Raw genomic sequence first — 27,672 nt, 5'->3', positions numbered from 1 at the left:
TAGGAATTTCCACATCCCTGTCCACCTGCAGTCGGTCCCTAGGGTGCAAGGTGTTCAGCTTTGGGTTATGGCTTTCCTTACCATTCTTGCCCAACAAGAGAGTGAGGGCTTGCCACTTCTGGGGTTCCCCTACTTGGAGGAAGGGAACCACCAGCTCTGATGTTCTCAGGTGTTACAGTGTCCATCAGGCCATTTCTGTCGCCATCCAGCCCCCCACACATTTGCTGTGTTTTCAAAGCATGTTTAATGTCACTTAACTGCCTTTCTCTCAATCGCATAATATCCACGTTCTTGCTTCGCCAAGGATGAATGTTTAGAATACAAACTCTGCATTGGTGAGAGAGATGGGCCTCTCTACCTACCTACTCACACTTGGACCAGACAGATTCTTTGTTATCTATTTGTACTTACTAGATCGTGAAACCTTTTTTATGTCATTAAGACCATTAGAGACCATCTGTCTTGTGAGTGCATCATCTAGTCTGTTGACCACGTCCTGTTTTTAGTCTGCCTTGCAGTGGGGTGTTCAGTTGTTCCCAGTGTTTTGGTTCCATAAAGAACCGCACAAGGAATGTCTTGGTTTCTGGGCCCTTGTGTGCGTCCACGATTACTGTCTAAATTACAGGATCATTCAATTTATAGGATTGGCGTTTAACATTAGGTTACGGTAAACAGGATCGCTGGCTCCAAGGGCGTGTGCGTTTCCAAGGCTGATCCAGAGAGGATGTTCGAGGCCAGCCTGGTTTGGGACCTGGGCCTCCTATGGGGCTGGTTTGTGCTGGAGTTGCAATCACAGGTCCCGTGTGCTGCGGCCCAGGGCCTCTAGGCTTTCTGGAATGCGTAGACTGGAGACACAGGTGCAGGAGGGTATTTGAGCGGTCCTGTGTGCTCCTGTGTCGCTCAGCACAGCTTCAGTCTGCTTGCTTTAAAGAGAAGGGCCCGGTGTCTGTCTGTGGGCAGGAATTCATCCGTTGTTGGTAAGGGGCAAAGGGCATCCTGTGAGAGTCTCATGAAATAAATATTTCCCTGTGAAGTTATTCTTGGGATGTGTGTGTGTTTGAAGATAGGTCCATGGGGCAACTTAAACACAAAGACAGAGTTAACAATGTGAATTCCAGGTGGGTTTCAAGTGCAGACTTGGAATGGCTCTCTTTTCCCACCCCAAATATTTAGGGCCATCTTTCTTCTCACAGCTACTTAGCAGTCTGCCCAGAGGGGAGCTGGCCTTTGTGATGCCACGTGGTGGTGGTCCCATCTGAGGGACTGGGGCTGCGCAGGGGCCCCCAAGTCCACGTGGGCAAGTGAACCTTTGCTCACTGCCCTGTGATTGGCGCGGTCCCTTTGTGCAAGTTCACGAGGCCAAAGGCAGAGATTACCGAACCAACTCAGCCACTCAGACCTAAGGTGACTTTGTGGTCTGAATGCAACCGCCCGGAGCCTGTTTTTCCTGGAACTCTTATTTATGAAAAATTCATTTACCTTTGCTTCTGCTCTCTTTGTTCTGTTCTTACCATCCTCCTGTGAACCTTCAGGTCGGGGCAGAGGAAGGTGGTGATTCTTTTCAAGTCCGTCATGAGTAATGTTTCCAGAAACTTTTGAACTGGAAAATGAATTACCGCATGCCATAGTCTATTAATAGGATTTTTAAAGCTCAGAACTAAAAGAAAATGGAGAGAGTTGTTTATGGTTACAGTTTCAGATTTGCAAGATGAGAAGGTTCTAGAGATCTGTCTTACAACAATGCAGATATATTTAACACTACTCAAATGTGCCCTTAAAAACGCTCAGGATGGTGAATTATGTAAGTCTTTTACCACAATTAAATTTCTTTAATGTAAAAATATTTTATTCTTTTTTATTTCTTTTTTTTTTTTAAGTTTATTTTTTGAGAGAGAGAGAGAGAGCATGAGTGGAGAAGGGGCAGAGAGAGAGAGAGGGACAGAGGATCTGAAGCGGGCTCCATGCTGACAGCAGAGAGCCCGATGCGGGGCTTGAACCCACACACGGGCGAGATCATGACCTGAGCCAAAGTCAGACGCTTAACCGACTGAGCCACCCAGGTGCCCCTATTCTTCTTTATTTTTATTTAAGCATAGTTGACACACAATGTGACATTACTTTCAGGTGTATAATGTAGCGATTTGATAAGTTTATATGTTACGTTGTGCTCACTCCGAGTATAGCTGTCGTCTGTCACCATAAACACTGTTGTGGTATCATCGACTATATCCCCTAGGCTTATGCCTTTTATTCCCATGACATTCATTCCGTCCCTGGAAGCCAGGATCCCCTCCCCGCCACCGCCGCCCCCCCTCCCCTGCCTTCACCCATGTTTGCTCATCCTGCACCCCTCCCCTCTGGCAACCACCGGTTTGTTCTCTGTATTTACAGGTCTGATTCTGCTTTTTGTTGGCTCGTTTACTCATTTGGTGTTTTAGTTTCCACATGAGTGAAATCCTATGGTATGTATCTTTCTCCGATGGACTTATTTCCCTTAGCATAATGCATCCTAGGTGGTTCATTTTTTTAAGACGTTAAAAAGAAAGTCCTTTTCCCCAAATTTGAATGGTCTCTTCCATTTTGGATGAGTACGCATAAAGATCTGTGCATGCCGGAAGCTGGGGAGAGCCTAGGAAGATACATTTTTAACCGTGAATGTTTCAGGTTAAGACACGCTCTGGCTGGGGCACCTGGTTGGCTCCGTCAGTTAAGCGTCCGACTTCGGCTCAGGTCATGATCTCACAGTTCGTGAGTTCGAGCCCCGCGTCGGGCTCCGTGCTGACAGCTCAGAGCCTGGAGCCCGCTTCGGATTCTGTGTCTCTCTCTGTCTCTCTCTGCCCCTCCATCACTCACACTCTGTCTCTCTCTCTGAAAAATAAACATAAAAAAAAAAAGGCACATGCTGGTTGACTTCAAGATCAGTGTGGGGGCACCTGGGGGTCATGATCTTGTGCTTTTGTGAGATCGAGCCCCTCATCAGGCTCTGTGCTGACAGTGCAGAGCCTGCTTGGGATTCTCTCCCTCTCTCTCTCTTCCCCTGCCCCCCTTGTGCTCTCTCTCTCTCTCTCAAAAAAAGAAAATAAAAGATCACAGTGTTGGTGATGTTCAGCTATTTCGTTACTGCAAACCATACTGCCATGTGTAGAATCTGTTTCTGGAAAGGGCCCCATCGCTCTGCACACTATTTCCCCGCACGGCAACAGGACCGTGGCCAGGATGCTGGCAAATGACTTTCAGGGCTGGGGATGGCGATGCTTGGGCCCCGGTGCTGCTCAGCAGCTCCTACTGTGAGTGTCTGATCCCTGGGGAAAGTCGCCACTCCTCCCCCCTCATCTTCCCGGCCACCAGGTCTGAGTGACTGCCCTCCCTCTGCACACCGTGCTGACGTGTCTGGGGTTCTCGGATTCAACTCAGGACCTCACAGGGAGCTGTGCACGGGTCTGGGGATAGGAGCTCGTTTCCTGTCAAGCGTGGGGGGAGCTGCTAAGGGGTGATGCCCCATGTCTATTCCTGCGAGTGGGCTCGGACCCTCAGAGTCCCTCCTAGGGGAGACCCTTCCTTCCTCCTGATACACAGACCCTCCCAGTCATAAAGCACCGAGAAAATAGTTCTTTTGCAAGACCACCGCCCATGTTGCTGACCTGGAATGTTTCAGCCAGCTCCCTCCGCCATCATCAATATGGGTAAACTGGGGAAGGAAGGGGCTCCCCTGGGTCAGCGTGGTGGCAATGACCTTGGAAGTTTATTTGCTTTGCTACCTTTCACTTTTCTTCACAAAGGCCACAGCTGGAATACTCACTTATCCCGTGGAACCGGTCATTATTTGGGGCCCAGGCCTGGGCTTTGCAAAGACAGGAATCCACACACAAAGTTACTGTGGCCTTTATTTTATCTTCCTTTGCTGAGGGCGATATTTTCTCAGCCTCTTTTTCTTTAAATTTTTTTTCAACGTCTCTATTAATTTTTGAGAGACAGAGAGTGAGCAGAGGAGGGCAGAGAGAGAGAGGGAGACACACAGTCGGAAGCAGGCTCCAGGCTCCGAGCTGTCCGCACAGAGCCCGACGCGGGGCTCGAACTCACGGACCGCGAGATGGTGACCGGAGCCAAAGTCGGATGCTTAACCAACTGAGCCGCCCGGGCGCCCCCTGTCTCTTTCTTTTTTAGATAAAGACCATGAATGCCCTTCCTCTCCTTCCTCCCATCCTGGCTTGTTGGAGCCTTGCCTTTCAAAACCACGAGTTCACGAGAAGGACTCAGCTGCTCCCCTGGAATGCACGCAGGCTGCCCTCCTTCTTCATCGTCACTGTTCACTGCCCTTCCATCCCTGATGCACAGATGCCAGGAAGACTAGACGAGAGCCATTTGTAGAGTGCCCTCGTGCTCAGCGCAGAACAATTATCATTTTCCCCCACTTCCCCCTCCTTCTTTTACTGCCCTTGGCTGGACAGTCTGGTTCTGTGGCTACCTCGTTTCTCAGGTCACCAGACCCCACGGATGATGGGAGGACGAGAGAGAAGGTGTTTCATTTCTTCGTGTCGTGCTTTTGTTTTGTCCCCTGTTATGTAGGGTGTAGGCTACTGACTGCTCTTATGACCCGCTGACGGGCATCAACCTCTCCTTTTCCAGAAACCAGAACGCCTCCCTCTCCTGTCTCCCGCTTGTGCAGAGGACTCTGAGGTTTGGGGATGAGAGAGCAGGTCACGTGGGGAACCACAGATTTCCCTCCTTCCCCGGGATCAGTAACACAGCGAGAATCCTACCTCTTACTGTACCCAAGTAGCTCAGTTCAGGAAGGGGGGCGGTCCTCCCCTAGTGGCCTTTGCCTTGTAAGGCATGCCATGACTGAGTGCATTGGGTTGAATAGCATCCCCCACATTCATGTCCATCCGGAACCTTGGAATGTGATCTTATTGGGAAGTAGGGTCTTTGCGGGTGTGACTGGCAAAGATTAGGGTGGGCCCTAAATCCAATGACTGGTGTCCTTAGGAAGAGAAAACAGACACACAGAGAGAAGGCCAGGGGGTGATAGGGGCAGAGATTGCGTGACGTGGCTACAAGCCGTGGGTTGACAGCAATTGCCAGAAGCTAGGAAGGGGCAAGGAAGGACGCTCCCCTAGAGCCTTGAGCTGATTTCAGATCTCTATCGTTCATAGCTGTGAGATGGTAAATTTGTTCCCGGCTGCCTAGGTTATGGTACTTTGTTACGGTAGGCCCTAGAAAGCTAGTGCACTAAGGGACCCAGGGGTGGTGTAGGGTTCCCTAATTGTCCTGAATCCCCAGGATGTGATTGTCATTTGCCACCCCCTCTGCCCTGCCTTCTAGTCTTCGTTCTGCCACGGCGATGAGGAGTAGCAGCTGAGCATATCGTGGGCTCCTTCTCGGAGGTCTCCTGGCCCCAGAACGTGTTATCCTCTTCATAAACAGTCTTTCCTAAATGACTGGATTGGGATGTGTCTCCATCCACCCACCCACTCATTCATTCCTCACTCGTGCATTCGTACATCAGACACGTAGGATGTGCCTGTCCTGGGGCAGGGCCCAGGGATTCCGAGAGGAGGTGGACACTTCTGCTGACCCCCCCGCCCCCCCTCCCAAGAGCTCTCTCACAGTATAACAAGGGAAGTGTGCCGGGCACCCTTTCCCCCAGGGAAACCACTCTGCATTCAGGGGGGTCCGGCCTTGCTGCCTGTAGCCTGTCTTTCCTGTAAAGAACTTGCCCTTACTGAGTTTCAATAAACCTGTGGTTTCTCTTCCTGGTGCACCTGCCCCATGTTGATTATTGGGAAACTGTAAAAACTTCAGCACTCCTAACAACTGTCTTTTCTGAGAGTTCCTTCTGTGAGGCTGCAGATTGGCCCCAGCACGGTCTGGAGAAACAACGTCAGATCGGAGGGGTTCCTGGGCTCCTGTGTTCTGCACAGCGGAGCCATTATGCAGTAGGGCTACGTGAAAAGGGGCGAAAAGAAATCGCCATCACCATATGCTCCGCCTTTGCAGCCCCTCGTAGCAGGGTTTGATGCTTCCACGGACAGTAATGACCTGGCATGGAAACGGCGTCTGTCAGGGGCTCCAGCTCTTCCCCTTCCTCCTCTTGGAGGGACCTTGTCATAACAGTCAGGTGGGGCCTGGACACCCGTGACCTCTTTTCATCAGGGGGCTGGCTTTTTGGTGCTCAGCTTGCATGTGGTGCCAGGTTATCTGCACTCAGGAGTCGGGGCTTTGGGCCACATTGGTGGGCATTTCCTTGGGGAGAGGCCGGGGAGTGCTTTTCTTAAAAAAAAGAAGTGAGGGTCACCTGGGTGGCTCAGTTGGTTAAGCGTCCGACTTCGGCTCAGGTCATGATGTCACAGTTCGTGGGTTCGAGCCCCACATCGGGCTCTGTGCTGACAGCTTGGAGCCTAGAGCCTGCTTCGGATGCTGTGTCTCCCCCTCTCTCTCTGCCCCTCCTCTCTCTCTCCTCTCTCTCTCTCCCTCTCTCAAAAATAAACATTAAAAAAAAAAAGAAGTGAAACTCACATAATGTACAATTAACCATTTTGAATTTTTTTCGTGTTTATTTATTTTTGCGAGAGGGAGAGACAGAGTGCGAGCAGGGGAAGGGAAGAAAGAGAGGGAGACACAGAGTCCAAAGCAGGATCCAGGTTCCGAGCTGTCAGCACAGAGCCTGGCTCGTGGCTTGAACTCACAAACGGTGAGATCACGACCTGAGCCCGAGTCAGAAGCTTAACCGACTGAGCCACCCAGGTCCTCTTCAACGAACCATTTTAAAGATACTGTTCAGTGGTACTTAGCACATTCCCAAGGTGGTGCAACCACTGGCTTTGTCTAGTTTCTGAATTTCATCATGACCCATAAACACACCCTGGGTCCGTTGAGTAATCACTTCCTGACCCTCCTTCCCCACCGTCCCCATGACCTCTAACGTCTACCCCTGTGGGTTGCCTGCTCTGGATAGAGCATGTCGAAGGAATCGTGAGCCCAGCGGTTCTTGATTGCACGTGAGCCTCCTTTCCAGCAAAGGCAGCCTCTCCTCTCCCCGCTGAACGCCCACCCCCAGTCAAGCGAGGTCCCCAAAGTAGCAGAGACAGTGAAGCACATCAGTTCAAGAACCTCGGCTCCCCCCCCCCCCCCCGGATTTCTGGGGATGGGGTTTGGTCTCGAGTCCTCACTGTTCTTGTAAAAAGAGCCCTGTGTGGTGAGCTGGTGTGTGTTTGGGGACAGGAAGAGCGGGTGTCCGGGCCGTGAGGAGGCAGGGATGTCCCAGGTGCGCAGGCAGTCTCCTGGGGCTGCCATGAAGAGTACCAGAACCTGGGAGGTGATGGTAACACGAAGCTATTGTCTCCGTTCTGGAGGCCAGAAGCCCTAGGTCAAGACGTCAGCAGGGCTGGCTCTTCCTCAGGCCGTGGCGGAGAATCTTCCCCGTGCCTCTGCCCCACTTCTGGGGGCCTGCTGGCAGTCGGTGGTTCTGGGTCTTGTAGATGCATCGCCGCACCTGTGCCCTCCCTTCCACCGAGACTCCTCCCTACCTGCTTACCTCTGTGTCTGCATCCCCCTTGCTGGAGACACCAGGCATGATGCAGCAGGGCCCACTCTCGTCACCTCATTCTCTTTTTTTAATGTCTATTTATTTTTGAGAGACAGAGACAGAGAGCAAGCAGAGGAGGGACAGAGACAGAGGCAGACACAGAATCCCAAGCAGGCTCCAGGCTCCGAGCTGTCAGCATAGAGACTGACACGGGGCTCAAACTCACGAACTGTGATATCGTGACCTGAGCCGAAGTCGGATGCTTAACCGACTGAGCCACCCAGGTGCCCCTGTAATGACCACATTTTAACTTGCTGACCTCTGTAAAAACCCTCGCTCCAAATAAGGTCACGTTCTAAAGTACTGGGGGTTAGGACGCCGACATATCTTTTTGGGTTGGTGGGGGGGACATAATTCAACCCCCAAAAGGTATAATCAGTAGACAGGTTCAGGCAGAGGAGGATTTTGAGTAGCTGAATAAGAGAAGAACAGTCAAGGAGATGGCATGCTCCACATGCCCCTCCGGGAGTTTGTCCCCATAACTAAGGTGTTCTGGAAGGAATCGACTGGTTTTCAGCACATATGACGTGTGCAACCAAACAAGCCAAGGGAAGCAAGGAGGCTGATTTTTCCAAAGCTCCATCTGTGGGGATAAAGGCCTCGCAGACTGAATCAGGACTTGTGTTTCAAATGCCAGAAGCCCTATTCTAATTAGCTTGTGGGGTAGGGGGGGACAGTTTTGGCTCACATACACGAAAACTCCAGGGGTGGATCTGACTCCGACTCTGGCTTCAGGCAAGAGTAGTTCTACTATGTCAGGGCTCCCCTTCTCTCCATCTCATGGACAGGGAGACCAACACCCCAAACCCATCCCACAATGTGAGCAACTCCTACAGAAGGAGAGTCTTGTCCTCCCATGTCTGGGAGGAAAGTCATCTCTTTGGCCCAGCTTGGACCTAGGATCTTGGGATCCCCTCTGAGCCAGTGACTGTGGGTACAGGGACACATGTTTCATGGCTGGACCTTGGCCACATACTCATGCCTCTGGATGCTGGGCAAGGCAATTTTATCCAAGCCATCTGGAATACATTCCCCGCGGGCAGAAGGGTTTGTCCACAGAAAGAAGAAGGGGACCATGGCTTTGACCAGTTGGCTCTGTCTGCAGACCCTGGGCCCCCAGAGGGCTTGGCTTGGTTCTTACCCATCTCTTTACCTACAGTACTGAGCTCCTCGTAGGTTCTCAATAAAACTTTATCCAGTCGGAGTAAGTGGGCAAATAAAGAATTCTTTGCTCAAAATGTGGGAGGTAGAAAGTTGTGGAAAATACCGACCTGTGGTTTTGAGACAGTTTTTGGAACTTGTACCCTTGTCCCTAGGCAAATTGATTAGTCTTAAGGAGGGCATGACGTTGCCAAACGTGGAGCTCGTCTGCACTTAGAGTCCTGAGTTTTTCTTCAATCCTTTTGAAGAACCTTCAAGGCCTAACTTGAGTTTGAAGACCAAGTGGCTTTAAAGAGTTTTGGAAAGAGGCCCCTGGGACTTGGGGAGTGTGGAGTCGCGCTTAGGAAGCATCCTACGGGTAAATAAAGTGCAAATTAACGTGGAAAATATGCTTACCTTTTGCTTTGAGACACACAGGCTTGGAAATCCAAGGGGAGGCAGCTCACATGAGGGTGTGGTCAACCCACGCTCCTGGAAGCCGAGTGCTTGAAAGTAACTGGGGAGCCTGTGCTAAACCCGATCACATCTGCTTTTGCTTTGTTTCCTGGACAGCATGCCAGCTCGCCCTGGTTCTAATTCCCTTTCAATGGCGGTCCTTGTTTCTACTGGTGTTATGGGCAGACCTTGGTGGGTATTGAAATCTGGGTTTTTTGGTGTTTGGGTCTATATGGGATTTTCACCCCATTGCATGCAGCCTCATTTCTCTAGCGTGAAACCAATGGTTAGTGAACCCTGGCAAGGTCGGTTATGGCCGTCACGACCTGTGGTTCTGGGGACGCAGACATCGTGCAGCTGGTTCAGTTGACGGCAGCTGTGTGCCGCGTGTATCGAGTGCCTTGTCCCTGCTGGCGGGGTGCTTGGTACTTTAACACAGTGTTCCTCAGACTTCCGATCTGTAGAATCAGCTGGGATTGTTTTTACGTGTGGATTCTGATTCAGTAGGTCTGGGCTGGGTCTGACAGGCAGCCCGAGTGCTGGTCTGAGGACCACATTTGGTGGCACAAATCAGGATCCACTGCTCCGGTACCGCTCGGAGCCCATCCCTCTGTCACCCGCCATGGCCACGGCCACTGCCTCTGGAGTCACCCCTTGAGCCACTTGGATCAAACCACAGCTGCTGTGGCTCCAGCCTTGCCCACACGGCGTCTGGGGTAGGAGAGCGACCTGACTGAAGCAACATGTTCTCTCTACATTGGGAGCTGGCCAGGATTTCCAGCTTCATCCTCCAGTTGGAGACGCCGTGGGGCTGGCTGTAGGTCACATCCAGAGAAAGACCTCCAGGCCCACTGAGCGCCCCTCCCCCTTATCCTCCCCCTGACTCCTCTTCTTCCCCAGCCTGTCCTTTCTTCTGAGGGTCCTTTGTTCTCATAATTATGTGAACAACACGGCTTATGTGGATTGAAGAAAAGAGTCCATTTATATGGGGTAGAGAATCAAGTTAAGAGCAGACATCTCTCCCCAGACCTCCGAATCCCAGTCTCCATGGGTCACCGGTGTTAATACAGCCTGATCATGCCTGTTGGGGTGTTCCAGCTGCAACAACGGAAACCCCAGCGCCCGCCCCCCCCCCTCCCCTGCCGCCCGGCTTAGTGGGTAAGGGAATTGGATATCTCATGCGGTTGGGAGTGCCAGGGGAGATTGGTTGGGATCCGATGTAGCGTCACTTGATGGCTCCTGATGCTCGTGGGGTTCTCTCTGTCCTCTATCGCGGAGAGATTCTCACTCACTCCTGCTCTGCACCATTAAAGTCCTTCCCTTCAATCTGGACCAGTAAGAGAGGCCAGGAGATGCTGTGCTCTGATTGGCTGAGACCAGTCACACTGGCTCCCTTAGCTGGGATATGAGGTGTACTTCCTAGAAGTGTTGGGGTGATTCCCAAACTGCATTGGGTTTCTGTTAGGAAGGGTGGAAAGGGACTAGATGGTGGGCGAGTAACTAATAGTGTGCACCACACTTCCAGAAGTTTCCATTCATGTGTATAGCGGTGATATTCATTCACTTATTCATTCATTCAGTGCTGAGAGTTTGCCAGGCACATCAGTGATCCCAGTTAATATTAAGCAAGGAAACACCAACAAGAGAAGGACCTTTCTTCCCTGTTTAGGGGTGAAGAGACTAAGGCAGAAACTGCTCCAGTGACTTAGCCAAGATCACACAGCACTTACGCAGAAGAGTGGAGATTTGAACCAGGCATTCTGGGTCTAAGTCCACACTTCCCACCACTGGCTAACTCCGACTCCTGAGCTGCTTCTCAAACGTTGGCTCTCTCCCCTCTGTGCATATGTTCTGAAGCTAGAGATTAGCTTGTGTCTCCACATGAATCAGGCCACTAACAGAACCACCACAAGGAATAGGACGATGTGAGTGAATTTAAAACCGTATTTCTGTCCCCAGACCCAAATAACTATTATCACCGACGGAATGAGATGACCACCACCGACAACCTGGATTTCAAACACCACAACTACAAGGAAATGCGCCAGGTGAGGTCCAGATTTCTCAAAGAGCATTGTATCATATGCTTGTGACATAGTTGCTTGTGTGTGTGTGTGTGTGTGTGTGTGTGTGTGTGTGTTTCCTTCCGGAAATTAAGATGATGTGTTTGGGGTAGGCGTCTGAAGGATCATTTTGGTTTTCTGAAGCCACGCTAAATGCTTGTAGTTTTTAGGTTGAGAATGCCTTGTTGGGGGTTCCAGTGACCAGAGGCAGGCTCCCCCTGCAGCAAATAGTTGAAACAGAATTTGAAGCCAGACTTTTCTGATTTAACACAGGGGTTCTTAAGAATCACTGTGTGTTTGGGGCACCTGGGCGGCTCAGTCAGTTGAGCATCCGACTCTTGATTTTGGCTCAGGTGGTGATCCCAGGGTCATGGGATCGAGCCCCTCATCAGGCTCTGTGATGAGTGTGGAGACTGCTTTCTCTCTCTCTCTCTCTCTCTCTCTGCCCCTCTTCCCTGCTCACATTCTCTCTCTCTCTCTCTCTCTCTCTCTCATAAAAAAAAAGACTCACTGTGCATTTAAGGGATAACACTGATTTGTGGATGTTGGTCATAGGCAGTTGAAGAAGGAAAAAGATCTAGAATACACTGATAATAGTAATTGCAGGACCTACATCAATTTACTACATTAGCAATTTACCTGCATTAACATGGTCAGTCTCCTCACCACCCCCGGAGGGCAGGGACTGTTATCCTTCCCTTACCGATGGGGAAACCCAGTTACCAAGGAAACATATAACACTACCCCTTGGTATTCAGACTCCCTGATCCTCCATTTGGGTTGTATAACAGAAGGGTCTGGAGGGTCTAAGTTTTGAAAAGCTCTCCTTGGGTTTCTAATGTACGGCCAGGCTTGAGAACTACTGGTTGATGCCTTTATACTCTTAGCACTTTTGTGCCGTTAGGAGCAGAAGTCAATCCCAGCTGAGACTGTCCCCAGATTTAGTTACAGAAACCAAGTAATTCTGAGCTGCGGAGAATATTTGCATACTGGGCCTGGAAGGAGGAAGGGTCCAGCCATTGATTAGGACAGGCTACAAGAGCAGCCTGAATGCTGAGTGCTCAGGCGTGTGAAATCCTGTTCCGCCTTTGCCCCCAGCATGGTGCTAGAAAACTCAGGGGGTGCTGATGAATGAGAAACCCTTGGATACCTAAGAATCTGTTTGAAGAGACTGAACAGTCAGATAGCCTCATGAATACATTTACAGAACAAGGATTCACCAAGGGCACATTAACGTGGCTCAAAGCAAGGGGCCCTGGGTGCTGGGAGAAGGAGCCAGCCACCCAGGGACAGTGCAGGGGACATTCCTGAGGCCGGAGCAATTAGGCTGAGCTGAGAGGGCTCCCCGCCTCATCCCAGGGAACCCAGAAACCCCAGTTCGTCTCAATGTCATTTAATTTGAGACGCTCACACACAGCTTCCAGACACCTGTCAGCACAGACTTAGAGGTGGGGCTTGCTAAAGAGGTGGTCTTGCTGTCTTGTTCTTCAGAAATCAGGATGTGTTTGGACTTGAGGTCTTTGCATCATCCCTGCTGCTCTGCATTCTCTGGCATTTATACGAGGACTCTGGTCACCATTCTGTTCTACAGAGCACTTGTGTGTTAACTCAGCTTCGCTCCCTGGACATCTTTGCAAGCCCAGAAACTAGGCAAATATCAACTCAGTTGGTGCAATTAACGTCAAAAGCAGTGAATCTAAATGCACTTAAAATGAGCTATTGCACAGAGTCTGGGTAGCTGGTGACTTTTTTTTTTTTAATTTTTTAATGTTTATTTATTTTTGAGACAGAGAGAGAGCATGAACGGGGGAGGGTCAGCGAGAGAGGGAGACACAGAATCCGAAGCCGGCTCCAGGCTCCGAGCTGTCAGCACAGAGCCCGACGCGGGGCTCGAACTCACAGACCGCGAGATCATGACCTGAGCTGAAGTCGGACGCTCAACCGACTGAGCCCCCCGGGTGCCATGCTGGAGTCTTTAAATAGTTGTTCTGTGTGGAAGATCGGGGCCCTTCCAGAAAAGCGGAGCTAGTGGAGTGTGCTTTGTTACCCTGGGTGATTCTGCTTACCATCATCGTGGTGATGTAGAGCCAAGAGGAGTCGGGGAGTGGTGAATGCAGCCCCTGCAGGTGGTGTTGGGTGACCCCAGGGCCCCGCAGCGCTCCACTGGAAGCTATTCAGGGGAGCATCTATCAATCCTGAAGAGCGTTCAAGCCGGAAGTGATTTGCCATTTGCATTCCTGGCTCCTGGGGATGAAAAAGAAGCCAGCATTTTTAGCAACTCCCCCCCCCCCCCCCCCCCCGTATGGAGTCTGCGAGGTTACTATAGAAATCTCTCGACTTCGGGGGAAAAAAATGTTAGTTTATCCTAGTATTGAGAACAACATTTCCAACAAACAAACACAAAAAAAGAGAAACAGCAGTGGAGCAGGATGAGAGAAGAGAAAATAGAAAAACATATTGCATTGGAAGGGGAAAATGCTGAGAATGTGTGCAGGAAATATTTCTAGAGCACTGACTTACGAGGCACTGTTCTCCCACAGGGGGAGCGCCGGAGGGTGGGACAGGGAGGGAAAGGGAGAGCAGAGGGCAGGTTGCACGTCCCTGGTGTCGTGAGTGAGCTCACCCCTCCAGGAATGCTACTGCCTTTACAGCACGAGTCACGGTTTCTTATTGTTGAGTTACCTGTTTGTATGAGCCTCCTTCATCTGGGACCATGAGGGCAGAAACCCTGCCACTTTGTCATAAACTCGTAACGTGTACGAGATAAATATGTACGTTGGAGGTCTTTCCAGGGGAGATATTTGGGGAATAGGAGGGAGACGCGACTGGTCCATTGGCCTGGTTGGGAAGGGATTTGGTTGCAGATGGGGTCGGTTATCATCGCTGGCCAGCCTTGGGCAGATGAAGACAGAAGGGCGGGCACCCCAGGCGGCGAGAGCAAAGGTATGGGGGTAGGAGCGAATGGCATGTTTCTGGAACAGTCTGCTGGGAGAAGCTTTTGCACTGAGTCTGAGAATCAGAGGAAGTTGTCATGTGGCCGAGTAGTGTTTCGGGGAGATTAGCCTGGAAGTCACGTGGGGAGTAGGCTGGCAGGGATGGCCGCAGTCCCCAGGAGAGAGGCCGCTGGGCCTGAAGAAGGATGAGAGAGAGGCTTCTCTGAGCAGGACTGACTAGTCCTAGGTCACCTGCTGGAATGAGTTGGGGAGAGGCGGGGTCTGACGTGCCTCCAAAGAGGGTGAGGAACCATCCACAAAGGGAGAAAGTAAGTGGTCTGGAGGCAACGGTTGATGATCTGACTTTGGTTTGGATGTGGTGCAGCCAGGTCTCGATGCACAGGAAGTTTGAGTAGGCTGACCATAAGTGGGCTGTGATACAGAGACATGGGTTGGAAGGTGGCCAGCTAGTGGCATTGATTTCCAGGGCAGCGACAGTGGGGCAGGGGCACGAGGCCGTGGGACAGCGGCCGAGCCTACCCTGGGGGTGGGTGACGGTGGGTGACGGCCTGCAGATCTGGACGAGCCCACCTCCTCACCCATGGGATGCTCCTACTGCCATTCTGTCCCTCCCTCTCCCTCTGGGTTCCTTCTCCAGGGGACCAGATGCAGTGTCTGTTTCTCAGGCAAATGAAGAAAGCTGGTGGAAGAGGGCTTTTTCTCTTCTCCCCCCGCCCTTTTCAAAACCATTTTAATTCATTGGAGGAGCCATTTTGCATCAGCACCAAATGCAAACCCCAAGGCTCAAGGTTAGTCCTCCTTGAACCCACACCCTAAAGAATCAGCCAGTTGTATCTTTCCCCCGTCCCCATCCAGTGCTTCAGCTTCTGTGCTCGCAGAATTCCTACGATTTTGATCAGAGGATGGTTGTAATCTGGCCCTGCTTTCCTCAGTGAATATTGGATCACGGGCCATTTTCCATGGTATCCTCATAGTTGTAATTATGCTGGTGCAGAACGTTCCAGGGAGTGGGAATGGCATGCTCAGCCTTCCTGCCCTGGAGCGCTTGGACATCTCCCAGCTTTGTGCCCCCGGGGAAAGGCTGCAGCATCACAGCAAGTGCCACCGAGCATGTCACTGTCCCATCCTTTATGCAAAGCCCCTTCTTGTATATTGCTGGAAACCGAATTTCTGGAGGAGGGGCCTCGAGTTCTGTTTCCTGCAGAGGAGGGAAGCAGCAGAACCTAGGATTCAGTAGATACAAGGTTGGCAAAGCGTATTCCCATCTGGGGTGAGGAGGCAGAGTCTTGATGAAGCTAGGACTCTGCAAAGCTAGGCGCTCTCTAGCTGATCGTTCTCAGCCTGGTTTCATTGTCACCCCCCACCCCAGGAGGCTTTTTAGACACTGTCTCAATTATCCTCCACCCATTATATGAAATACTGATGAGTAAGACTTTGTTGGGTAGCGCTGAGCTCTGGAGAGCCACAAAGCATCGTGATCTGGAAGATGTTTAGCCCCTGATGACCAGTTTTCACCTCCGGGGGCGGGGGGGTGATGTCACCCCTGCTAAGAATGCATGCTCTCAGGCCAGGAAGAAATTCTAGTCCTTATTGTCACATTAACCATCAAGGCTCCGGGTGCCTGGATGGCTCAGTTGGTTAAGCACCTGACTTTGGCTCAGGTCATGATCTCATTGTTTGTGATTTTGAGTCCCATATAGGGTGAGCCCTGCTTCTCTCTTTCTGCCCCTCCCTCACTGGTGCCCTCTCTGTCTCTCAAAACAAAAAAAAAGACTCCAACTCCAGTAAGACATCCTTGACCCTTTTCAGGAATAAGCAAGGTGGACCCCCTGCCAGGTCTTTAACGGGGCTGGTGGCCGCTGGAGGCACCTCCCTGGCATTTCAGAGAGAATTTCTCTCTGTGCAGAGGGAATTGTAAAGAACAAAACATGAAGGAGATTCTTTACATGCCCGTGTCCTCTTTGCCGTGTGTAGAAGGGGGTGCCTGTGACACCACAACACAAGGAGGGAGGGTGGCCGGTACGAAAACACTGTAATGGGCAGGGTATGAAGAGGTGACTGTTGAGTCCTGGCCGAGGCCGTGCCCTATGGAGCGATGTCTCCACGGCGAAGTGTGCGTTCAGCGGAAGGTGGAGGTTCTTCTTCTCCGGCGTCAAGGTCATGATCTCTAACACAGGTGGCACATTGCTTCTGTCTCTGATTGAACGGGGGAGGAGGGTAGGCCCTAAACGACAGTCAGGCTCTGTGCTGGATGGTGGTGTTTGTTGCCTAGTTAAGGATGACCCAAGTGCAGAAATAGTCATTGATCTGAACCAAGCCAGTGTATCACGTGCCGATCAGGATTTGCCGAAGACGATGATGGTAGCTGAGGGGGACTACAGTCTGCAGGGACTGGCGCGTGGGGTCCCGACTCGGATGGTGGCTGTGCCGCGGCCGTCTTCAGCCTGGTCGTGGTGTGCCGCTGACCAAACGGGCCGCAGAGATGTGCCGGTGTCGATTGCTTTGCTCCGCCTTCAAGGACAGAGAAGAGCCCTCGGAGTCCAGAGCCCTGGCCACATCTGGTACCGGCTGGGCGACCCCGGGCAGATTGCTCAGTGTCTCTCTGAGCCTCAGTCTCCGTATCTGTAGAGGGGGAACAATCACCTCTGCCTTACCTACTTCCCCTGGTGGTCGTGATCGTGAAATTCAGTGAGGACACAGATGCGTGACGAATAGAATCGTTGACATTATTAGTGATATTATTACTGTGCTTCTGGGGAAGACGGGGTGCGATGCATGTGGTTCCGCATCAGCCCTGCACGATGTATGTGTCCCTCATGGTGACGGGAGTAGAAGCTATGGGTCCCTTGCATGCCCTCCACTGATGGTGAGTTTCTGCTTTGGCCTTGTTGCGGACAACGGTCCTTTATAATCAGCTTCTCCTTTCTCGTAAGGGCAGCCTGTGCTCCTGTGACCAGCAGATGAGCCCTCCTTACCTCCTTTGGCAGCTTGGAGCTCCCCCCGCCCCCTCCCGCTGAGGCTCTTCATCTAACGACCTTGACTTCAGAAGTAGAATTCAGGATTGCCTGGGGGGCTCAGTTTGTTGAGTATCCGACTCTTGATTTTGGCTCAGGTCATGATGCCAGGGTCGTGGGATCGAGCCCTGTGCCGGGTTCTGCACTGAGTGTGGAGCCTGCTTGGGATTCTCTGTCTCTGTCTCTGTCTCTGTCTCTCTCTCGCTCAAAAGAATTAAAATCTTTTAAAAACAATTAAAAAAGTAAAATCCAGGGAATAACGCATATCTATTTCACGTCCTTGCATTTCCTTGTAAGGCCCGCTTTCCTCCCCCTTGTAACCACATGACCCCCATTATCATGGCTTCTCTGGACCCCTTCATTTGGCACCCGTGAATTGGGTCATCAAATGACTACCCTCTGTTGCTGCACCGTAAGCTCCAGGGGGGTGGGAGCGCTGTCCCTTTCCTCAGCCTGACATCAAAGATGCTCATTAAGTTATGAGAAAAATTGATATTCAGTAATAAATATTTATTTAGGCAGGGATAGGGAGATACAAGGCACAGTGTGTCCCTTAAAGGATCTGTAGTCTAGTGAGGAAACAACAAGAACACAGGAAACCACAGTAAAAATGGTAATACCATCCTCAAGGGAGGTGATAATCACAACTGGAGGAGAACATTCCAGGCAGAAGGGATAGCACTGGTGTTGGGGGGCGGGGAGGGCACGCAGGGGGGCCGTGGGAGGGGAATGGCAGGTGGCCGTCTTGGGAGCCCTTCGCCATGAATGCATAGCCATCGTTGCTCAGAGCCTTAACTGCATTTTGCTTTTCAGTTGATGAAGGTCGTGAACGAAATGTGCCCCAACATCACCAGAATTTACAACATTGGCAAGAGCCACCAGGGCCTGAAGCTGTATGCCGTGGAGATCTCCGACCACCCTGGGGAGCACGAAGTCGGTGAGGTGGCCCCTCAGTGATGCACCTGTCCCTCCCTGTCTGGTGCCTTCTTAAAGAGCAAGGAGATGGTTCACCCCTGCGAGAACATTCATGAAATAGGCCAGGAGCTGTCCATGCACCGCCCTCACATAGGCAGATTCTGCAAATTTTGGTTCTGTGAACCTCTTACCTTGTGATATGGGCTGTTGACTCATCTAAGCAAGAGATACCTTTCTTTTCTCCAAATAAACCACATTTAATTCTGTCCTCCAGCTCTGAGACCAGTCACACTAACCAAAGAAAACAGTGGCCAGAGACAGGACAGAATCCTTTTATCGAAGAAAATTCTGGACTCCCTGGTCATTAAGGGCTCAAGTGAGAGGAGGTCCCCTAAATGTCTTTGTAAATCTCAATTCTGTTTTCACACATTTCCTATTTTCAGCCTTTTCCCGAACCCGGATTCTCCTCTGGGTCAGAGGGACTTCTCTGGGTTTTCTTCTTGGTAAATCCGCGAGTCCTTTAGAAACCCACCGATATTTAAGTCTGGGACCGGTCTGCTTCATTCAGCTCTAAATTCATCATTATTTCAGGAGTTCCTCCTAGAAGTTTCTTTGAAAGGGTGAGGGCTTTATCTGCGGGTAAAATCACATTTCCTCAAAAGCAGTAGCTTTGTCGGTGAGAAAAGGAGAAATATTGTCAGCTTATGCCCGGCACTGATAAACACAACACCGGGAAAGCTGAGCTGTTAAAAGGGAAAAACTCAAAGGCAGCCCCCTTGTAGAATTGTGTCAGTGCCTGTTTCCCCTGCTGAACTGTTTTCCGCTTCTATTCATTCATCTTTGTGTCCTTGTAAGACTTAATAGGAACTTCTCTTAAGAAGAACGATTGCCTCCCCAAAGAGAAAAATAATTGCTCTGGCTTGTGTTTAATTTGTAAATTTTAAACCTTAAGCCCTGTGCTACTTTACCCTTTCTTGCTAAATAAGAATAAACACCATTCCCCAGGGGCTGGTGTCATCTATGATTTTTCTACACGTTTTCTTCTATACCTGACTATTGGCGAATTAAAAAAAAAAATGGTACTGATACAATTTGGGGAGGGGGTATTTGTTTTCTTTTTAATTTTTTTTTTAATGTTTATTTATTTCTGAGAGACAGAGCATGAGTGGGGGAGGGGCAGAGAGAGAGGGAGACACAGAATCCGAAGCAGGCTCCAGGCTCCGAGCTGTCAGCACAGAGCCCGATGCAGGGCTCCCACTCACGAACCGTGAGATCATGACCTGAGCCGAAGTCGGTTGCTCAACCGACGGAGCCACCCAGGCGCCCTGGGGCGGGGGTTTTTGTAAGAAGAGATAGGGTAAAATTGTAAGCATTTGTCAGGGATTTTTTTTTTTTTTTTACCTTAAATGGTAAGGGCTGTTTTGCTAGAAGCATCCATATGAACCTGTGTTTTTTCCCGTCTTGGAGTAAAGGCGAGCCAGAGTTCCACTACATGGCGGGCGCCCACGGCAACGAGGTGCTGGGCCGCGAGCTGATGCTCTTGCTGCTGCAGTTCCTGTGTCAGGAGTACTTGGCCGGGAACCCCCGCATCGTCCACCTGGTGGAGGAGACCCGGATCCACATCCTCCCCTCCCTCAACCCCGATGGCTACGAGAAGGCCTACGAAGGGGTAATGATGCCGCCCCGCGTGCCCAGGGCAGCGGCAGGGCCCCCGCCGGCAGAGCGCCGATCTCACTCACGCGTCATTAGCTTTCCTTTGAGCGTCTCCCTGCTGAGCCAGGGGAACCCGGCAGGTGTATGAAAGACGCAAAGCAGGGATTGAGAACCGTGGGGGTCTGAGACCCGCCAACGAGTGGGAAAAGTGAACGTGAAGGATGATATTTGGCATGTTTTCACTAACAGCAGTAGACTAGAATAAAAAGAACACTGAGCACGGTTCGAGCGCAGCATCGGGGCAGGCCCTCACTTCTATTATTGCCTGTTTGCCAGTGCTCCGAGGAGAGTTGTGTGTGTGATTCTGATCCGTTGTTTATATTTCAGGCTCTAACTGTGACGTAGAATGTGGTAGGTCACCGACTATACATACTGTAGAATTATATGTAGAGGATTGTTCGTATTATCTGGGAATAAAATGGGAAATGGTACTGGGTACCCGTCCCGTGAATGTTTACAGTACAGACTTTGGGTTGCGTTTATTGGTGCAGAGCCAATAGTCCCAGATTTGCCAAGGCCAGGTGGTTAGGGGTTTGGGAGCCGGACTCGTGGGCACGGCAGAGAGAATCCGTTGACGCGGTGGTGGTGGTTGATTTTGCAACGCCAGACTCTTAGAGTCATCCCTCCTCAGAGTTCCACATCTGACCATTCTAGAAGCTTTCATGGGAGGGAAGGAGGAGGAAGGGGCGTAATACTTCTTGAGCTCGGCCATGTGGCAGGGGTGATGCCCTCCCTCTTGGAGGGATTTGGCTGTATTACTCACCACCCACCAAGTCGTAATAGAAGATGCTTCAGTGTTCCCTTCTGGGCTCCATCTTTGGGCCAGACGATGTGTAGAGGCTTAGAGATCCACCCAGATGGGGATGGGTGGCGGACATAGAGATAGAGACATCTTGTGTGAGAAGAGTCCAGAAGCCCTGTGGGTCCCTCACGTTCGGAATTGTCTCCCAGGGCTCGGAGCTGGGCGGCTGGTCCCTGGGGCGCTGGACCCACGATGGCATCGACATCAACAACAACTTTCCTGACCTAAACACGCTGCTCTGGGAGGCAGAGGACCGACAGAATCTCCCGAGGAAAGTTCCCAATCACTACATTGCGATCCCTGAGTGGTTTCTGTCTGAAAATGCCACGGTGAGTAAAAATACCCCACGTGCAGAGCCGAGGAAGGCCACGGTGAACACCCACTGGCGTTGGTAGAGGATCTGACATTTAGGAACAAGACAACGCCAGTTTTCCTGTCATGTTTTCTCCAAAAGTGGGGAAGTGTGCTAGAGAGCAACTACCTTTAACGTTGGTATTTTCAGCTCTTCTTCATAAAAGAGAAATCATCGAATCATATTTCTTTACAACCACACAGGGCTCCGACAACAAAGAGCGCCCCGCACCCTTCCCCTGCATCGTGCGCGTTCATTACCGTCCTCGTTGCCCTGAGCTCTGGTGGTGCCATGGAGTTGCTTTGGAATTGGCCGCAGTCCTTCCTGATTGCTTGAGATACCTTATTTTTATTTTCATAAGTCTTCGTGGATTATTTCATGTTGTGCTTCTTTGGAAGGAAAAATGCATTGAATGAGAAAGGCGTTCCTCGAATTTTCAGGTGTTCTTTCACAAAGAGCGTGTTGTAGAAGAAAGACTCTGCACAAAATTTCGCGTGCCTTTTATTGCCTGCCCTGCCCATAGTAATCTACCCCTCTACCCCTGACCTCTGAGTGTGTGTGTCCTTCAAGAGATCTGCCTTGCGTTAGGGGTAAGTTCAGTGGGAACGACAGAAAAACCAAAATGACGATAGCTTAATGAGATAGACATTTTGGGGTTTTTTTGGTGTTTGTTTGTCTGTGTTTCACACAGAAAGACCCTAAAGGTAGATGACAGAAGCCAAGCAGCCAAACGGAAGCCCTGTGATCATCAGGAACCCAGGACTCCTCTGTCTGTCTCCACCATGTTAGTGTGTGACTTTCACTCTCAAGGTCATCATCTAGGATGGCAGTCGGTACTCCAGCTGTCGTGTCTGTGAAGGAAGAGGAGAGAGAGAGTTAAGAAAAAAAACAAACCAATAAAGATCCTCCTTTCAGACTCATTGATTAATTTTAAGAGGCATTCTCAGGATTTCTACATAATACTTATGTCTTGATCTCATTGGCCAGAATTTAGTCAAAACATGTTATCAACCTATCATGAGGAAGGCTGGAAAATGCTGTGTTTTAGGCAGCACTTTGCAAAGTAAAAAAGAAAATACAGATACCAAGCACTGGCTTCTCTTCCTGAGGAATCCAAAGAGAAATGATGAGTGGATAGAAGGCAGCCCCCTGTTCTGCCTCGGGGCTCCAGCCCACAGCGGAAGAAGACCAGCATGGTTGCCTCACTCAGGGATGCACAGGGTGGTGTTATCTAGACCTTCAAGAAGCAACCAGTCAAGCAGTGCGGACAGACCGTGGCGATGCCCTGTGGGGTAATTCGGATGCCCAGGGGCAGCTTACTGGGGGTAAAGGATTCAGGGCTTCTGAGTCTTCTGCCTTCTCTCTCCTATTTCCTAATTCCATCCTGCACAATCCCCTCCTCCCATCCCCCACCCCCCGTTTTTTTTTTAAACTAGCGTACTAATGATGTCTGGTAAAGCTGGGAATTCAAATGATGTTATAATTTTGGAACTCTTGGACCAGAATTGGAATATGGTTGCCAGCGTCCTTGGCCCTGTGGCCATGAGCGACCGGGAACAAGTGCAGCACAGTCCTAGAAACCCTGGGATTTCAGTCTTTGCTTTAAGACTAGAATTTTGCTTTTTGAGCTTGTTGTGTTTTGGAAACACAGGGAGAATTACGTAGATCTGCCACCACTAACACCTTTTTTCAGTTGTGGCTATGTTAGATAAGAAGTCAGCAAAGTAAAGACTTGAATAGCAGTCGACAGGCTTGACACAGGGACCTGAAAGAATCCTACACCCCCCGTTAGAGAATGCATATTCTCCTTAGTAATCCCTGGAGCATTTTCAAAAACAGATGATGCTCTGGGCTGTAAAGGAAATCTCAACCAGTTTCGGAGAATAGAAGTCAGACCGTGATGCTCTCACCATCATATAGTTCAACTAGAAGACAGTAATAAGGTTAATGAAAATATCAGCATGTATTTAGAAAATTAAAAAAAACCCTAAAACTTCTAAATAATGGGTCAAAGAAAAAGATTATACTAGCAACTAAAAAATAATTAGAACACAGAGATAATGAAAATAGTACATATCAAAATTTGTGGAAAGTTGCAAAACCCTCCTGTGTTTTTTGGAGTTTTGTATCTTTTCATGATTATATTCCAAAGAAGAGAGGCTAAAAATGAGCTAAAGAAACTAGTGAACAAATAACAGAAGAACCACCCCCCCCCACACACAATGTATAAAGACTGTGATCAAAACATAAGAGCAGAATCAATGAAATGATAGAAAAACAAGAAAAAAATATGAAGTGATTTGTCTGCAGAAAGAATCATTTGATAAGATTTAATAATCACTCTCGGTAAAATCTCTCAGTGAAACTTTGTCATATAGATAGCTAGTTTCAGAGTGAAGAAAGCTATTCCAAATGACATTAATCATAAAATAAAAGATTAATAAACTCAACTACATCGAAATAAGAAAGCTTGCTCATCAAAAATTTAAAAACTGTAAGAGGGAAGCTAAAAACTGAGAGAAATTATTTGCAAATTAAATAACCGGAAAAGAATTAAAAATTCAAGAGACATAAAGAATAACAGATGAGAAAAATATAAACTGCTCAATAGAAAAAGGGGTAAGAGATATGAAGAGGCAATTTGTGGCAGAGGAAACATGGTTAATAAACATGAAAATATGTTCAGCCTTACTAGTACTAAGGAATGCAAAAAAGAGAACATTTTACACCCACCGGTTGGCAAATTAAGAAGTCTGACAGTAGCTGAGCGTTGGAGAGGACTTGGGGCCAGTGGATCTCTTATGCGTTGTGGGTGCAAGTATAAATTAGCACAGTGACTTTGGAAAATAATTTGGTTATCTTGTAAGGTGGAACATGTGTATATGCTAGGACTCTGCTTTTCCACTTCTGCTGATTTATGCAAGATACATTTCAGCACGTGTATGCCAGAACAAAGTTCGAAGCAACACTGTCCAGTACAGCAAAAAATTGAAAGTTACCTGTATGCCCATCATCACAAGGACGGAGCAATGATGAGATCTTAGCACCGAAGTGGAGAATACTGAGCTGTATGTAGCTTTATGCTACAGTGCAGGTGCATCGCAAAACATGCATTGAGATGAAAAAATTGCAGAAGACAGGGACACCCGGGTGGCTCTGTCAGTTAAACCTCTGACTTCGGCTCAGATCGTGGTCTCATGGTTCATGGGTTTGAGCCCTGCGTCAGGCTCTGTGCTGACAGCTCAGAGCCTGGAGCCTGCTTCCGATTCTCTGTCTCCCTCTCTCTCTCTCCGCCCCTTCCTCTCTCTCTCTCTCTCTCTCTCTCTCTCCAGATAAACAAACATTAAATTTTTTTTAAAAAAATTGCAGAAGACAACAGTGTGGCTACCCCCTCTTTTTTAAGATCGAAAGCAAGTAAAACCACATAATCTATTTTTAGGTATACACATACAGGATAAAACAAAACAGAAAGAATAAGAATTGTATATCATTGAGGATACAGTGGTTGCCTCTGAGTGGGAAGCAGGAGGAAGGGAGGGACGGAATCACATATTACATAGAAATTGTCTATAAGATCTGGTTTGGGGCATGGGTGGTGGGTTCACGGGTGTTTATTATATTAAAATACAGAGAAGGACAAGCGTGGACCAATGATGATATGGTGTATTGAGCTAAGTTCTATGATTAGTCCATTCCAGGGCTCCTGATGTGTTCAGGAACAAAAACAAAACTTAATGAATCCTATCAAGTCAATTTCATTCCTTAATCAACTTTCTGTGCTGCACAGTTAAGCCATTTCCAGTGTTTATTTCTTTTCCATTATCAGACTTTATTTTGCTGGGACTATCTTCATAGGAGTCAGTAACTTAGGGTAAATAATTAGATTCATGAGCAGTATTTGACCCTGTCAACCTAATTTTTGCATCTAATGTTGTCAGTTCTTTTTCTTTCTTTCCTTCCTTCCTTCCTTCCTTTCTTTCTTTCTTTCTTTCTTTTTCTTTTCTTTCTTTCTTTCTTTCTTTCTTTCTTTCTTTCTTTCTTTCTTTCTTTCTCTTTCTTTCTTTCTCTCCCTCCCTCCCTTCTTTCCTTCCTTCTCGTCGCTTCCCCTCCTCTTAACCCTCTCTCCCTTCCTTCTTTCCTTCCTTCAACTTTTTGTCATAAAAAATGCCATTCATAGAAAATTAGAAAGCTCTAAGGGTCCCCATGTGCATCTCAACTTCAGTGCCTGTCGATTCACCTTCCATCTACATCTGTACCCACTTTCTCCCCCTCTCCAGAATTACTGGGGCGAATCCCAGGTGTGGTATCATTTCATTTGCAAATACCTCTCAGTAAGTATCTCTAAAAGCTTCAGGTCTCTTTTAAAACCAATAAATGATTCCCATTATCATATCAAAATAAATTATTTCTTGGTATTATAACATATCCAGTCAGTGTTCACGTTTTCCCTATTATCATTCTCCATCGCTCTCTCTCTCATAGTTGGTTTAAATCAGGAGCCAACTAAAGGGTCCTCATCGTGATTGAGGGCTGCGTCTTTCAAGTCTCCCCTACCCTGTAGGTTTCTGCCATTTTGCTTGCTGTCTTTTATCCTCTTGCCCGCGTCGCTGCTTCTCTTCTAACAACTAAGTTATAAGCAAGCAGATTACATCATCTTGTAGCCTTTTCCACTGCCTGGGTGCTGCCGACTGAATACCTGCCATGTCACGTAACCTCTTCTTCTGCTTTCTGTAAACTGGCAGAGAGATCGAGACCAGACTAGGCTCCACAGAACAGGGGTTGGCGAACTACAGCCCGTAGGTGGGCCTCTTGCTGCCCAGGCTTGTTTGCGTAAGTGTTTTGTGTTTTATTGGAACACAGCCACGTTCATCTGCGTATCATCTCTGGTGCTTCTGGCTACAAGGACAGAGTTAGGTAGTTGGGACAGAGACCACAGAGCCCTCCAAACCTAAAGCGTTTCCCATATGGTCCTTTACAGGAATAGGCTGCCGGCCCCTGGATGGGAGGCTTGGTCATATTCTGGGTTGATGTTCTCTCTTAGGTGTTTCTTCCCTCGAGGGACAGACTGTATTGGCTTTCTCTTTCTCTGTGCTTTGCGGCCGTGGATGAACATCCCTGGCCCCTTAACTCATGGGACTTGCCGAGTATTGATAATCTAACTCTGTCTTTCCCTCCGTGCATCAACTGGAATATTCCTACCAAAAGAAAACTTCCCTCGATTTATCTTTTTTGTGTAATCCACGATTTCCACAAAACTCGGTCTTCCCCGGACGGATTTTTGAAATTCTACGTTTTGCTAAAAGTGTTCCGCGAAACGGTTGCTCTTTCCACTGTGTCCCCCGTTTGGGAGGTAGGGAGAGAAAGCAGTCCCCGTCCCATTTTCGCCCCGTGTAAATTCGCCCTGTTCACAGGTGGCGGTGGAGACCAGGGCCGTCATAGCCTGGATGGAGAAGATCCCCTTCGTGCTGGGTGGGAACCTGCAGGGCGGCGAGCTGGTGGTGGCATACCCCTACGACATGGTGCGGTCCCTGTGGAAGACGCAGGAGCACAGCCCCACGCCCGACGACCACGTGTTCCGCTGGCTGGCCTACTCCTACGCCTCCACGCACCGCCTCATGACCGACGCCAGGAGGAGGGTGTGCCACACGGAAGACTTCCAGAAAGAGGACGGGACCGTCAACGGGGCCTCCTGGCACACCGTTGCCGGAAGTAAGTCTCTGGCGGCCTGCTGTCGTCATGGAGCCGGACAGGGAGGGACCCACGGGCCATCCCCTCCCAGCCCTCCCTTATCACTTGTCACGGGTATAATAGCGACCGTGGTCCGCCATCTACAGGGTGCCAGCACTCTACGTCGACTGCTCCTTAATCCTTCCAGTGGTCTTGGGGGGCTGTGGCTACTCCCCACTTTATGAATGAGACAGCCGGGGCCTGGTGACTACGAGGGATCTCTCTGTTTGGCCCTGTGGCCCGCTCGTAGCTCCTGAGCTATTCGGATTCTGTAGGGGGTCAGAGATGAGCAAATGTACACTTGGATGAAGGATCGGACCAAAAGGCACACCCGGCCAAGGGACAGACAGCACACTGGTGTTGGCACCGGAGCCAGGGTGTTTTCACCCGGAGCTGTTCCCATTAGTGGGACGTCCCCTGCGGTAGGTACCCGGAGGGGCCGGGCGTTGATCCCATACTCAGGGGTGAAGCAACTCCACGCTGCAGGTGTTTCCTGAGGCCTGACATGGTGTGATCGCTGTTTCACAAATCTCCTGTCTTCTGGAGGTCAGTAGACCGGCCTCCCAGGCACAGCAGAGCCTTTGGTCGAAGCCCGACTGCATACGATGCAGGGAATAGGTGGTATTGCTTCTGGCATCCGCACAGGACCAGAGAAGCTTCCAGAAGGGACTCTGGGAATTCCTTCACATCAGTCCCAGAGGACGCCATAGTCCCAGTTTCAGGATAAGCTTTCTTTGCTGTGTCCAGGCTGCCCCGGCCCAGGGCTCCCAAATGTGGAAGGGTGAGGATGTCACATTCCCTAAGGTCCCTCAGCTTTGGGATGGCAGGACCCCAAGCAGAATGATCATTGCCTATTTTCTTGACTCTGGGGGGGAGGGGTGGTCAACCCAGTGATGAATTTGAGAAATATTCCATGTCAAGTGGACCTGGATTCAAATTCCATTTCATCAC

General features: G+C 49.7%; 1 protein-coding gene across 5 annotated transcripts in view; it reads left to right on the top strand.

Moving 5' to 3' along the window:
* CPXM2 (carboxypeptidase X, M14 family member 2) overlaps positions 1 to 27,672 on the top strand; it is a 137,196-nt gene that overhangs the window by 95,063 nt on the left and 14,461 nt on the right. For all 5 annotated transcript variants that reach the window (XM_027063320.2, XM_027063318.2, XM_053206989.1 and 2 more), the window contains 5 exons: positions 11,141 to 11,229; positions 18,026 to 18,149; positions 19,600 to 19,796; positions 20,792 to 20,971; positions 26,406 to 26,703. In XM_027063320.2, coding sequence (XP_026919121.1) covers positions 11,141 to 11,229; positions 18,026 to 18,149; positions 19,600 to 19,796; positions 20,792 to 20,971; positions 26,406 to 26,703 — 888 coding nt within the window. The remainder of the gene's footprint in view (positions 1 to 11,140; positions 11,230 to 18,025; positions 18,150 to 19,599; positions 19,797 to 20,791; positions 20,972 to 26,405; positions 26,704 to 27,672) is intronic.

This window comes from Acinonyx jubatus, chromosome D2, assembly GCF_027475565.1.
Source record: "Acinonyx jubatus isolate Ajub_Pintada_27869175 chromosome D2, VMU_Ajub_asm_v1.0, whole genome shotgun sequence".
NCBI classification, from domain to species: Eukaryota; Metazoa; Chordata; class Mammalia; order Carnivora; family Felidae; genus Acinonyx; species Acinonyx jubatus.
Note: the sequence above shows the minus strand (reverse complement) of the source record. Positions and strands in the feature narration are given on the sequence as shown.